Genomic DNA, 15191 nt, shown 5'->3' with positions numbered 1-15191 from the left:
CACAGGAATTGTAAATTGTTCCTGGTTTTAAAATGCATCCAAATTTCAAAGATGTTAAAATGTAAAAGATGTAGATCTTAGAATCAATGAAATGAGACCTATTTTAATATCAAATGTTGAAAGCTATATTTTTTTTGTAAACCAAGTGGGAGTGAAGTATATAGGCATTACATCATGATTTCCTTAATTTCTCTGAGAGGCATTTAAATAAATCATCCTGATTTCAGGAAATTAAAACACTCAGTTTGCATATAAAGTCTCAAAGAAAAAAGTTAATCTTTTCAATGGTAGATGCCGAGGCTAATAATCATGGCATGAAAACTGAATCAACAAATCATACCAATAAAGACACTCTTGTTTCTTCTCTTTTTAAGGCAAAAGCAACAACAATCAAAGAAGCTCTAGCCAGATGGGTGAGTATATGAATTTTTACCTCTTTTAGAAACCATACAAGGAGAATTATTGGATAGTTATTTAAATCTGACCATTCAGTACAAGGAATCTTTGGGGTACTGGAACTATTTAGCTGTCTTGACTGTGGTGTTGGGTACGTGAACCTATATAGGTGATAAAATTGTATACACTTAATACACACATAGAAACACATTCATACTCGTGTATAAATGAGTACTAGTAAAACTGGGAAAGTCTGATTAAAATCAGTGGATTACATCAATATGAATATCCTACATGTCCATTAGTGTGTAAATGGATAAAAAAATTTTATATATAGAGAGTGGAATATTATTCAGCCACAAAAAAGGAAGGAAATCCTTCCATTTACGACAACATGGATGGACTTTGAGTGCATTATGCTAAATGAAATCAGACAGAGAAAGACACATACTCTATGATCTCACACATATGTAAAATCTAAAAAAGCTGAACTCAGAAACAAAGAGTAGAATGGTGATTGCCAGGGACTGGGGTGTGGGGGAAATGGGGAGATTTTGGTCAAAGGGTACAAACATCCAGTTATAAGCCAAGTCCTGGGGATCTAATATACAGCATGGTGACTATAGTTAATAATATTGCATTATATACTTGAAAGCTGCTAAGAGAGTGGATCTTAAAAGTTCTTAGCACCAAAAACAAATAAAAATTAGGTGATGGATGTGTTAGCTAACCTTATTGTGTTAATCATTTTATAATATATACATGTATAAAATCATCACCTTAAACTTATATAATGTTACATGTCAGTAAAGCTGGAAGAAAATCCTACAGCATATACTAACATAAGAAAGGAAACTGCATTATAAAAAACATGAATTGAATATAAACTATAAATATTTTGAATAAAACATTCTATAAAGTTTGAATAGTTGTAATTCAGCATCATAAATAGAATTTCCATAGAGTATAGAGATAGTGCCTCAATTTCTATGCCAAGTGATAACTTTTTTGTGGATATTATCAATAGTTTTTTGTATAATAATGTATCTTTTGCTTTTGAAGCTGAGCTTTGAATCAAAAGTCTTTCAGGAGGCTTGGTGTCTAGGGAAAATAGGGTGGATAGGATAATGAAATATTTGAATTCTTGTTTTAGTGCTTATAAACTTCTTTGTACTTTGCATTTAAAAAATCTATTTCTGTTTGGTTAATGAAAAATCTGTTTTGTCAAAGAAGAAAAGTAAATATGGAATAAATTTAGTATTAGATTTTCTTTCAATCAGATTTTAGGTCTTTATTTACTGACAATAATAAGTGGTTGCTTTTTTGTTTTGCATTGTAGGTTCTATTTCTAGATTATATTGTGGCTATAAATCATTGACTTTAAGATTATTTGAAGACATTAAGCTCACTCTTTCACTGATTAAGCTAACATTTATTGAGGATCTACTATGTATCCGTTCCCCTCTTATAACCTACAAATGTATGACACAAAAATAAGTACTGAGTGGATGTGTATTAGATATTTTCCTTTCAACTTATTGTGTATTTTCTTTTTCTGTTTTTTTAATTATGTATTTTCTAGTATTGACATGTTATGATTTGATTTTTAAAAACAAGCCTCTGTGTGTCTTATAGTGCACTATGTTATAGAAAATACAGGAAAGCAAAGGAAATGGGCCCTTCACTTTAGGAGCTTCCTGTTTTGTTGGAGAGAGAGAACTAACTTTAAGTATTGAGGTACTTCAAAAATATTATTAGGCAGCATATATTGGTAATTAAATTTTAAATTGTGTACATAATACTGAAAATCTGAGATAGAGTTTAAGTAATAGTAGAGCAAATAGCTTTGACCTCAGCTGTGTTGTAAGGATGTTATGTTCCAGAATTCTTGGCATTTTGGGGTTCTATCTCAGACTGAACTGTGTATAGAAAAAGCAAGAAGAGGGACGCCTGGGTGGCTCAGTCGGTTAAGCATCTGCCTTTGGCTTAGGTCATTATCCTAGTGTCCTGGGATTGAGTCCCGCATGGGGCTCATTGCTCAGCGGGGACCCTGCTTCTCCCTCTGCCTGCCGTTCCCCCTGCTTGTACTCTCTCTGGCAAATGAATAAATAAAATTGAAAAAAAAAAAGAAAAAGCAAGACGAGATGACAAAATAGTTGATCTTATAGATCTAAATCTGATATTTAAGAAAAAGGTTCTTAGGGACAAAGAATTCTTCCCAAGATGGGGTGCCTGGGTGGCTCAGTCTGTTGGGCAACTGCCTTCGGCTTGGTTGTGATCCCAGGATCCTGGGATCGAGCCCTGTATCGGGCTCCCTGCCCGGCGGGGAGCCTGCCTCTCCCTCTCCCTCTGCCTGCCGCTCCCCCTGCTTGTGCTCTCTCTCTCTCTGTGTCAAATAAAATCTTAAAAAAAAAAAAAGAAAAAGAATTCTTCCCAAGAAAATGTTATTATTGTTGTTGTATTTTTTTGTTTATTGATAGACTCTTAAAGGATTTTATTTTTTTTAAGATTTTATTTATTCATTTATTTATTTATTTATTTATTTGTCAGAGAGAGAGAGAGTACACACAGGGGGAATGGCAGGCAGAGGGAGAAGCAGGCTCCCTGCTGAACAAGGAACCTGATGTGGGGCTTGATCCCAGCACCCTGGGATCCTGACCTGAGCCAGAGGTGGATGCTTAACTGACTGCACCACCCTGGTGTCCCAAGGATTTTAAATATTACAGAAATGGAAGTTATTTTCTTTCCTCCTCCTTTCCATTTGGTTGGGACCTAACAATAAATTATCTGAACCAACCATGTAGAAGCCTGGTTATCAGGGTCAGTTAGTAAATGTCAGCAAGTGAATTGTAAAGCATGCACAGAGTTATGAAATTCTAATAATTGTTTTGAAATAAACATTAAAAGCCTTAGGATATTCTGGACTTTTTTAGTTCTGTATTATAATCTGGGTTCACTTTCTTCCAAACTAATTTTTATCATAGGAAGAGAAAACCAGTCAAAAGCCATCCGAAGCCAAAGAGATAAAGCTTTATGCTCAGATTCCCCCTATAGAGAAGATGGATGCATCCTTGTCCACACTTGCTAATTGCGAGTAAGTTCTCTTGTCTTTTTTCCCTTTCTTTTCTAAATACACAAACTAGAAAAAATGTGTTTGTTTCCTGTGATCTTCATTTCTCTTTTTTTGTTTGTTTGTTTGGTTAATGTAATTCCCCCTTTGGCAAAGCCAAACATAAGAGATTATTGGTTTATGGGACTACTAATAAAGTAACCCTGAACAATATAGTATTTTTTTACAGTAGAATTTGTATAATGTGCCTGGAAAATAGAAGTTTCCTTGGCTCTTGGGAGAAACTAAATAACACAATAAGACTATTATTGTCATAAAATCTAATACTTTCTCTTATAAAATTAGCCAGTCAGTACTATACTTACCAGAAGCCTAAGAGATGCTGCTTTAAATTTTTTCTTCAAATTATAAAAATACATTGTAAAACATCTAGAAAATATAAAAAGCACAAAGGAAAGGAATTAATATCAACCAAAATTGCACCACCTCTTGAGAACCAGTGTTAGCATTTTGATATAGAGCCTTCTAATTTCTTTTCCTAATTGGAATCAAATTATACTTATTATTTTGTAATTCTATTTTCCTGTGACTTTAAGTATCAGATCTTTATTAGTTCCTCTTAACTTATTTTCTAAATACTCTACGTACTTTTTAGTAAGGTTCTGTGGCTAATTTGAGGCAATTATACCATGACACCTTGTGACCATGCTCTCAGGCTGCAGTGTCTCTTCTCAGAGCTGTAGAATGTTATAGAATCACTTGGGGTTCTTTTTGATTTCTCCACCCTGTGTGTTTCGAAGTGTGGTGCACTGACTACCTACATAAGAATCTCCTTATGCAGGAGATAAGCCCCACCTCAAATTTATAGAAACAGAATATCTACTGATGAAAATATAGGAATCTGTATTTATAATAAGCAACTTGAGTACCTCTTAGACACGTAATTTGTGAACCTATGAATTAGACTAATATCTGTCTATGTTTCATTTCCCTTAGGGAAATGGGAAAACCAAACATAGTTATTGTATGCAACTTGTCCTTTATGATGACAGCACAGTGTATTATATAAAACTCCACCTTAGATTTTTTTTTTTTTGCTTCAAAAGCATGATTTCAAAGAGCACTGTTTCAAAGTGGTCAAATATCTTTTTATCATAAAGCCTTCTCAAAGGCAAACATTTGAGAAGGTATTGTTCTTAGTACCAAAGTACCTTGGAAACTGCTTGGAAAGAGTCAGCCTGTTCATATTTTTGCTGACTATCTCTTTGGGCAGGTTGCCTAAACAACAATTAAAGAATTCATCCCCAATCATATTCCCAGATTTAAGGCACTCCATTTTTCACTGGTAGTTGTCAGGAGTTGGGGATTACTAGAAAATATGCAATTTGACCAATAATTTACACTGTACAGTAATTGCTTTTGTAAAAAAATGAATAATTCTTCTTCAAGTCACATCAGAAAGGATAAGATCACATGTTCTAGAGTCAGTTTTTGGGGGGTTTTAAATTTAACTCTGCCCCTTTCTGGCTATGTAATATTAGGCAAATTGCTTAACATCTTTGTATCTCAGTTTACTTATTTGTAAAATATGGCTGATAATAATAGTACTTATTTCACAGGATTGTTGTGATGGTTAAAACAGTTTATGTAAAGTACTTGGAAGAATACTGAGCACAGATTGTGTTCAACAAAATTAGCTTTTATTATATTTTTTGCATGAAATATTCTAAAATATTAAATATTTTGTCAAGAAAGGAAGACTAAGAATGTGTAGTTATGTTCCCTACATAAAATATTTTTTTCTTTTTTTTGGTAAATAGTCTCCACACCCAGCGTGGAGCCCAATGTGGGGCTTGAACTCATGACCCTGAGATCAAGACCTGAGCTGAGATCAACAGTCAGATGCTCAACCAACTGAGAACTGAGGAACCCCTAAAATTTTTTAACATAATTAAATTATGAGTAGAAAAAACCTAGACAAATATATACAAACCATTAAAAGTAGTTCTCTCTGGGGGAATCTGTGTGGTTAGGATTACACATGACTTCTTCAGTATACATTTCTGAATGATTTATTTAACACATGAGCAAATAAATATCTTTGTACATGCATCTATCTGCTTTTTTATCAAAAGGGATCTTATAAAATGTATTGTTCTGCTAGGTGGTTTTTAACTTGACTGTACATCATGGACATCTTCCCAAGCTGGTATCTGGAGCCCAATTTAATCTGTGTTAGTGACAGCATAGTTTTTCCATTATCTATCCCTCAGTTGCTAGGTGTTTATAGACTTTTTCCCCATTTTTTTTTTGTTACAATAATACTCTAAATAATCTAGCTTATATATCTTTTGGCATTGGTATTAGTATTTCAGTAGGATGTATTCCTAGAAATGAATCACTGGGTCAAAGAACACATGCATTTAAAAAATTTAATAGAAAACACCAAATTACTTCAGAAAGTTTTTTGGGTTTTTTTTTTTTTTTTTAGATTTTATTTATTTATTTGACAGAGAGAGACACAGCGAGAGAGGGAACACAAGCAGGGGGAATGGGAGAGGGAGAAGCAGGCCTCCCGCTGAGCAGGGAGCCCGATGCGGGGCTCAATCCCAGGACCCTGGGATCATGACCTGAGCCGAAGGCAGACGCTTAACGACTGAGCCACCCAGGCGCCCCAGAAAGTTTTTTTTTTTAATTTTCAACAATGAATCTGTATTAACTTCTGTAATCAGAAAAAAAGTATGAGGATTTCAAAATGAAAGAATACATGCCATGTCTGAGAGGGAAAAAAGGATTCAGTGTAAAAAGAAAACATGACTTAAATATTATCATGTATGGGCACTTGAATAATTTCTGATACACCATGTATTTATTTATTTATTTATTTATTTATCCGCTACACCATTTAAAATTGTTTTGTATTAATTCAAGTTTTCCTTTGTTCTTTTTAAGGAAGCTTTCACTGTCTACAAACTGCATTGAAAAAATTGCCAACCTCAATGGCTTAAGTAAGTGATCCACAGTAACAGATGGTTCTTGGATTTTCTCGTTATTGGAATAAACATTCCAGAGACACTATGTAATCCCAGAAGCTGGCACCTGTTTTAACCACAGTAATTGTCAGATGACAGAGAGAATATATAAACCATGTGTCTTAAATTTGGTTATCCAAAGAAAATTAGAACACAAGATCTAAACATTTTAAAGACATTTTAAAGCTTTTATAGAGTTAGAATTAAATAGAATTAGATTCTTTAATTATATATTTTTTGTTCAAATTTGTCTTGTGTTTCATACTTGTTGTATTTAAATTTTAATTCTTCACCATCATTGTTTTTCTTGTGCTCCTTATTTGTGTTAATGACATTGCCACCATCCCAGTTGCCAAGGGTTCTGACTCCTGCTAGTTTCCTATGGTTGCTGAAACTTGGTGGCTTAAAGCAACAGTTCTGAAAAACAACAGGAACAACAAAAGAACAGTTCTGGAGGATAGAAGTCTAAAATTGGTTTCAGTGGATCAAAATCAAGGTTTTGACTGAGCCACGCTGCCTCTGAAGGCTTTTGGGGAGAATCTGTTCCTTGCCTCTTCTAGATTCTGATGGCTGCCATATTCCTTGGCTTATGAGGGCATCACTAATCTCTGCCTCTGTGGTCAGATTGACTTCTCCTCTTTTGTCTGTGTCAAATCTTTCTCTGCCTTCCTCTTATGAGGATATGTGTGACTGCATTTAGGGAATACCTGGATAATCAAGAATACTGTCCGTATCTTAAGATCCTTAACTTGATGACATCTGCCAAGTACTTTTTCCCCATATAAGGTAACATTCACAGGCTCCAAGGTTTAAGATTTAGGTATCTTTTGGTGCGCCATTATTTAACCTACCATCCTCGTCCTTTACTTCCCTTAAGACCTACGTCCAAGTCCATCACGAAGTCTTGTTAACTCTACTCTTTGAAAGAGCTCTCAAATAATTTGTTGCTTTTTCATTTCCAGAAGTTACAGCTTTAATTTAGACCCATGTTATCTCTCCCTTAGATTGTGTTTTTCAAACACTTTTGACCACTTTTCCACAGTAAGGAATACATATGAATTCATGACTCAGTACATATATTCATATGAATACACATATCTAATATATACACACACATGAAGTGGAATAGGTTTGTAAAACAATATTTACCCTTATAGCATGGTTCCAGTATAAATTTTTTAAAGATTTCTTTCTTTCTTTCTTTCTTTTTTTTTTCAAACCTAACTGGAATAGATTATCTATATTTTATTTTTATATATTTTTTTTTTTTTTTTTTTTTTTTTTTTTTTTTTTTTTAAGATTTTATTTATTTATTTATTTGAGAGAGAGAGAATGAGAGAGAGAGCACATGAGAGGGGGGAGGGTCAGAGGGAGGAGCAGACTCCCTGCAGAGCAGGGAGCCCGATGCGGGACTCGATCCCGGGACTCCAGGATCATGACCTGAGCCGAAGGCAGTTGCTTAACCAACTGAGCCACCCAGGCGCCCTGGAATAGATTATCTTATGCATAGCTCTATTAGTAAATGTTCCCTCTCCAGGACTACATAGATACTGAATGCCAACTTTGAGTAGGGTCCTGGGAGGGGGATGGAGATTTGGAAGAGATGGTAGTAAGATGTAATGCTTGCCCTCAAGGAGCTCATTATCTAAAGTGATAGAACATATTCCTCACTAACTGTAATAATAGCTGGTATTTCTTGAGCATATATCCATCAGGCATTATTCAAAGCACTTTATATATATGAACTCATTTAATCTTCACAATAACTATATGAAGTGGATATTTATTATTATAATCCAATGCCATGTTCCTAAAGAAAGTGTAATTATGATGATGACTAGAGAAGTCTTTAGAGGGAGAAATGACATTTAAACTTGACATTCTTTTTTTTTTTAAGATTTTATTTATTTGAGAGAGAGAGAGCGTGTGCACAAGTGGGGGGCATGTGGCAGAGGGAGAGGGAGAAGCAGATTCCCCGCTCTGCAGGGAGCCCGACACAGGGCTTGATTCCAGGACCCTGGGATCGTGACCTGAACTGAAGGCAGATGCTTAACCTACTGAGCCACCCAGACACCCCTAAACTTGACATTCTTAATCTTGTTTCTTATAGGATTTTCCTGTTAGAGGAAAGGGCTGTTCTCAAAGAAAAAAAGCACTGCATTAATGAATGCAAAGAGTCATAAAAAAGAATGATGTGTTCAGGTGTGAATAGGGTGGCACAGCTTTTAATGACTTTGAATGCAACATTAAGGCATTTGGTCTTCACTAGGCAAAGAGGAACCACTAAAGATCTCTGATTTGGAGGAATGATAATGAGACAATATACTTTTTTTAATTGCTTGTCATAACCCACTAAGTTGATTTCATATCACCCATAGTTTGAAAGACAGTACCTTTGACTTTTGTGATAGCCTCCTAATTGATCTTTTTGTCTCCTATCTTTCTGCTCTTCAGTTGACCTTCAATACTAATAACAGAGTTTTCTTTACTTCTTTTTTAGATTTTATTCATTTATTAGAGAGAGCACATGTGCGAGTGCACAAGCCAGGGGAGGGGCAGATGGAGAGGGAGAGAGACAATCCCAAGCAGACTCTGCACTGAGCCCACTTGGGGCTCGATCCCACGACCCCGAGATCATGACTTGAACCAAAACCAACAGTCAGATGCTTAACTGACTGAGCCACCTAGGAGCCCCCAGAGTTTTCTTTCTAACAATACTATTCTCATTGTCATTAACTTTGATATCATAATTTCTTTCCTTATACAGTAATAAGTAAGATCTTTTTAGCCTTCCGTCACCATTTTCATGTGTATTTTTTTTTAAAGGAGTTGTATTTTTTAAAGGAGTTTTACATACTAAGTTCGATATTATCTTTGGAAGAGTTGCATATATTTGTTATCTCCAGTTCCTGAGGTTGTTTCTCAGTCCTCATCTTAGTTGACCTAGCAGCATATTTTGACATGGATGATTTTGTTCCTCTTTGAAGCAATTTCAATATTTGATTTCTGGGATGCTGTACCCTCCTGATTTCTTAGACTGCTCCTTCCTGGTCTTCCCCGACTTTTAAGTGTTAGAGTACCCCAGGACCCAGTTCTTGGATCTGTTCTCTTTTCTATTTTCACCTACTCTCTGGATTATTTCATCCAGGTCATGGCTTTACCGTCTATATGCTGATGGTTCTCACATTTGTACCTCTAACGCAGGCATGTCCTCTGAACTCCAGATTCATGGACAGTTGCCTGATATTTCCATTGGATGTCTAATACACATCTCATAATTAATATTTTGTTGTTGTTAAAGATTTTACTTATTTATTTGAGAGAGAGAGAGAAACAGCATGAGAGGGTAGAAGGTCAGAGGGAGAAGCAGGCTCCCTGCAGAGCAAGGAGCCCGATGCGGGGCTTGATCCCAGGACTCCAGGATCATGACCTGAGCCGAAGGCAGTAGCTCAACTAACTGAGCCACCCAGGTGTCCCTACACATCTCATAATTAACATGTCCAAATCTAAGTACTGATATCCTTCTCCAGCCCCAGCCAAACCAACTTTTTGTATGTCTTTCTCAGATAACAACAGTTCCATTCTTTTCTTTGCTTAGGCCAAATTCCCTGGTAATTTCTTAACTCCTTTCTCACACATCCCCAAGACCCATTATCTTTCTAATTTCATCTCCTATTACTCTCCTCCCATTCTCTCAGCCAGCTTTTTGTGTTTTGTGAACACTTCTGATGTGGTCTTGCCTCAAAGCCTTTGTCCTTGAAGTTCCTCTGCCTGTAAATGTTCTTCCTCCACAGATCCTCATGGTTAGCTGCCTCACTTCCTTTAAGTCTTAGAAGTCACCCTCTATCCAAAATGTCAGCTGCTCCCAACCCTTTGACATTTCATTCTTTTTACCTGCTTTTTTTCTCCTTCACACTTGTCAGTATCTAACATACTTACTTATTTTGTTTATCATCTGGCAAATTATTAGCTCAATGTCAGCAGGAATTTTTATCTGTATTATTCATTGTTATATCATGAGTGATTATAGCTGTTCATACCATATAGTAGATGCTCAATAAATATGTGAATAACTTTTTTTAAAAAAGATTTTATTTATTTGAGAGAGACAGAGTGAGCAAGAGAGGGAATATGAAGGGGGGAGGGGCAGAAGGAGTGGGAGAAGCAGACTCCTCACTGAGCAGGGAGCCTGCCCAGGGGCTCTATCCTGGGACTCTGGGATCATGACTTGAACAGAAGGCAGACACTTAACCGACTGAGCCACCCAGGCGCTCCAAATAACGTTTTGAATAAGCTTTTTTAATAGAAAAAATAAAATGCCAATCTTTCCATATCAAGAAGCTTTAAAAAATAATTGATTATGTGATTTTCTTAAATATTTAATTTTCACACATTTATAGCTATATGGGATGTGTTAGTTTGCTAGGACTGCCATAATCAATTCCACAGACTAGGTGGCTTAAACAATAGAAATTTATTTTCTGGTAATTGTGGAGGCTAGAAGTCCAAGACCAAGGTTTTGGCAGGATTGAGTTCTTCTGAGGCCTCTCTCCTGGGCTTATGGATGACCATCTTTTCCCTTGGTCTTTAATGGTCTTTCCTCTGTTTTCTGTCTGTGTCCTAATCTCCTCTTCTTATAAGGGCACCAGTCATTGAATTTTACCTAAAATGATCTCATTTTACCTTAATTACCTCTTTAAAATCCTGTGTTCAAATACAGTCATATTCTGGGGTACTGGTGCTAGGACTACAACTGTGAATTTTAGGGTAGGGGGACACAGTTCAGTCCATAACAAGGGGTCTTCTTTCAATGAATAAAGCATTTTGCATGAATTAGATCACTCTTAAAATACTTTGTCCTGAAAGTTAAATGTTTCTCATAACAGAATTTAAAATAATTCATTAAATTAAATAAATTAAAACAAAGTTTATATAACCGTGTACGCCTGATACACACATGCACACACAAACACATACGTACACACAGACATCATTTATTGTGTACTTACCATGGATTAAGCATTATGCTGAATGTTTTAGAAAATTATCTCATTTAATCCTGATATTCTTCTTTTTATAATGATTTATTTATTTATTTTATTTATTTGGGAGAGAGCTTGAGGGGGGGTGGGGGGAGGGGCAGAGGGGGAGGGAGAAGGAGGAGGGGAAAGAATCTCAAGCAGACTCTGTGCTGAGCACAGAGCCCAACACAGGGCTCCATCTCTTGAGCCTGAGACCATGACCTGAGCTGAAACTAAGAGTCTCAACTGACTGAGCCACCCAGGCACCCCAATCCTGATATCCTTATAAGGTAGATATTATATTTCCTCATTTTATATATGATGAAACTGTGATTCAAAGAAGTTTGGTTGCTTCCCTAGAGAGCTGGGATTGGAACTCAGTTGAGTGAATTTGTGTTCTTAACCATTCAATTATGGATTTTGTAAAACAGTGCAATCCAATAGAGCTGTCTGCACCGTCCCAGTATAGTTACCACTAGCCACATACAGCTGTTAAGCTTTTGAAATGTGGCTAGTATGATTGAGAAACTGAATTTTAAATTGTATTTAATTTTAATTAATTTAAATTAAATAGCCACATGTGGCTAGTAACTACCATATTGGACAACATAGTTACAGAAGGTTACGTTGTGAAAACTAAGTGTATAACTTATGCATAAGTAATCAACAGGTTTTTAGAACAGAAATGAAGTTTCCTTTATTTTGCTAGAAATCTTTTTTTAATTTTGAAAAATAATACATGCACACGGTTTTATGCAAACAGTTCAAAAAAGGTTACAATGGAAACTAAGTTTTCCTCTGACCATAAAGCAACTACTTTTCTATTTTCTTTTTTTTCTTCTAGAAATAGCCTATAGATACACAAATAGAACCATCCTTTTAAAAAATACAAATAAGAATTTTTAAAGCAAATCACAATCTAATTCTTTAAAAGATTGAAAGCAAAAGATTTTTAAAATACTAGTTAAATTGATTTCACTTTTAATCCTTTGTGGAGTGAGGTGGGCTATACATAAATATGTTCCTATTTTCTAGTGTGAGTCCTTATACTATAGTAGATTTGAAATATATATGCTTCCAAATTTAAAGATCAAATCTTCTTTACTCTTATTTTAGCCCTGAAATATTTTTACTAGCCAGCAGTTTAAAACCATGCATTCAAAATAGCTAACCATTTGTAAATTTAATATTGTCATGATGTGAAATTATAGTTGTAGTGTTTGCCTTAGATGATAAGTAAGTCAATTTCTTGAATTGAATTGACTTGAATACCACTTTTAATTAATATAGCCTTTCTTACTTACTATATAAGTATATTTATTATATAAAATTTATTAATACTTTATTATACTAGATTTACAACTGTTATAATATGATTCTCATAAACAAAAAATTGTTTTTTTTCCACTGCAGAAAACTTGAGGATATTGTCTTTAGGAAGAAACAACATAAAGAACTTAAATGGACTGGTAGGTTGTTATTTATTTCTTTAAAAAAGCATGCACTTTTTTTCCTTAATATACAAGTAATATTTGTCCATTTCAGAAACTTTACAAAGTAGAAAAGCAACTGTAAAAGGTACCTATAGATCACTTACAGTTTAAATATTGGTAACTATTTTTTTTAAGATTTATTTATTTGAGAGAGAGAGTGTGCAGGGGGAGGGGCAGAGTGAGAGGGGGAGAGAGTCACAGGCAGACTCTGCGCTGAGCACAGAGCCTGAGGTGGGGGCTCGATCCCGGCCCTGAGATCACAACCTGAGCGAAAACCGAGAGTTGGATGCTTAACTGACTACACCACCCAGGCACCTCATAAATATTGCTAACATTTTGATTGTCATCTTTCTTGCATTTTTTTCTATTCTTTGATGGGTATGTACATACTGTTTTGCATCTCTTTTTGTTTTTTACTTAATATGTAAAGATCATTTTTTCATGTTATTTATTCATTTAACAAATTCATTTAGTATGTTTCCTGAATGCCTACTTTAAGCCAGGTGCTGTTCTAGGCATTAGAGATACAGAGAATATGAAATGAAGTCCTTGCTCTCCTAGAACTTCCATTACGGTAGAGGGAGGCAGACTAGAAAATATTTGTATGGAACATATACAATAGATTGTATAATACAGGTGGTGATGAAGGCAATGAAGAAAAATAAGGCATATACAAGAGCATAGATGGATGGGAAGTGAGGATGTAAGCAACAGAGCTGACCAAGGGACTGGTGCTCCAGACTGAGGTGGGACAACAAATGTAAATGTCCTGAAACTGACAAGCCCATTTGTATATATGATCTGGCCTCTTGCTTTCCTTTCAGATCTCAGTCCATATTACTCTTCTTCCTAGTTGGTAATCTCCAGCCACTGGTCTTTCTCTTCCTTGAACACACCAAGTCTGTTCCCACCTGAAGACTCTGTACTTGGCTATTTCTTCTGCCTTAACAACTCTGTTACTTTGGATTTCTACCTTACTGGCCATCACACTTCAGCTTAGATGTCACCTCCACAAAAGTGTCCCAGCTACCCTATATCTAAAGTAGCCCTCTAGGCAATAACTCTAACTACTTATAATTTTTTTCATCTTTCTTATTATTATCTGAAATTTTCATTTGTTTGTTCTCTCTCTTTCTGTCATGTCACACACACACACGAATCCTAATGAGTACATTAGTTTTTTTCATCAGCATCTATATTAGTGCTTGATACATGTAGTAGGCACTCTGTAAATATTTACTGAGTGACTCAATATATTCCTAATTACAAAAACTATTAGGTTAAATTTTTAATTCTAAGAGTAATATATGTTAATTATAAAAAAACAAATCAAGCCATTCATAAATATATGAAATACACTGTGAAAGTCTTTCCTCTTTTTACCTATAGATATCTGTGTGTGTGTGCATGTGTATGTGTGTGTATATATGTTTGTACTGATAATAATATATAGGGCATATTTTTTCTGCTTTCTCGTTCAACAGTGTATCAGGGATATCCTTCCATGTCAAAATATAAAGATCTAATGTATTTTTTTTAAGATTTATTTTATTTATTTTAGAGAGAGCATGTGCTGGAGGAGGGGCAGAGGTAGAGGAAGAGGGAAAGAAGCAGACTCCTCGCTGAGCGTGGAGCCCAATGCAGGGCTCGATCTCACAACCCCGAGATCACGACCTTAACCAAAATTAAGAGTCGGACGCTTAACCAACTGAGCCACCCAGGCGCCCCAATGCATTATTCTTTTCTTTAAAGATTGTATTTATTTATTTGAGAGAGAGAGAGAGTTCTCACACAAGCAGGGGTAGGGGCAGAGGGAGAAGCAGACTCCCTGCTGAGCAGGGAGCCTGACATGGGGCTCAGTCCCAGGACTGGACCATGACCTGAGCTGAAGGCAGATGCTTAACAGACTAAGTCACCATGGCACCCCTCAAATGCATTATTATTATTTTTTAAGGATTTTATTTATTTATTTGTCAGAGAGAGAGGGAGAGAGCACAAGCAGGAGGAGTGTCGGGCAGAGGGAGAAGCAGGCTTCCTACTGAGCAGGGAGCCCAATGTAGGGCTCAATCCCAAGACCCTGGGATCATGACCTAAGCCCAAGGCAGATGCTTAACTGACAGCCGCCCAGGCGCCGCCCCATGCATTATTTTTTAATAGCTTTATAGTTTTACACAGTTTC

General features: G+C 35.9%; 1 protein-coding gene across 1 annotated transcript in view; it reads left to right on the top strand.

Moving 5' to 3' along the window:
• Positions 1-379: 379 nt before the first annotated feature.
• DNAL1 (dynein axonemal light chain 1) overlaps positions 380-15191 on the top strand; it is a 28407-nt gene continuing 13595 nt past the window's right edge. The window contains exons 1-4 of the mRNA XM_021679905.2: positions 380-413; positions 3381-3490; positions 6419-6474; positions 12933-12988. Of these exons, the coding sequence (XP_021535580.2) occupies positions 3456-3490; positions 6419-6474; positions 12933-12988 (147 nt within the window). The 5' untranslated portion in view covers positions 380-413; positions 3381-3455. The remainder of the gene's footprint in view (positions 414-3380; positions 3491-6418; positions 6475-12932; positions 12989-15191) is intronic.

This window comes from Neomonachus schauinslandi, chromosome 9 (assembly GCF_002201575.2).
Source record: "Neomonachus schauinslandi chromosome 9, ASM220157v2, whole genome shotgun sequence".
Lineage (NCBI taxonomy): Eukaryota > Metazoa > Chordata > Mammalia > Carnivora > Phocidae > Neomonachus > Neomonachus schauinslandi.
The sequence above is the reverse complement of the archived record's forward strand: the minus strand, read 5'-3'. Positions and strand labels throughout refer to the sequence as shown.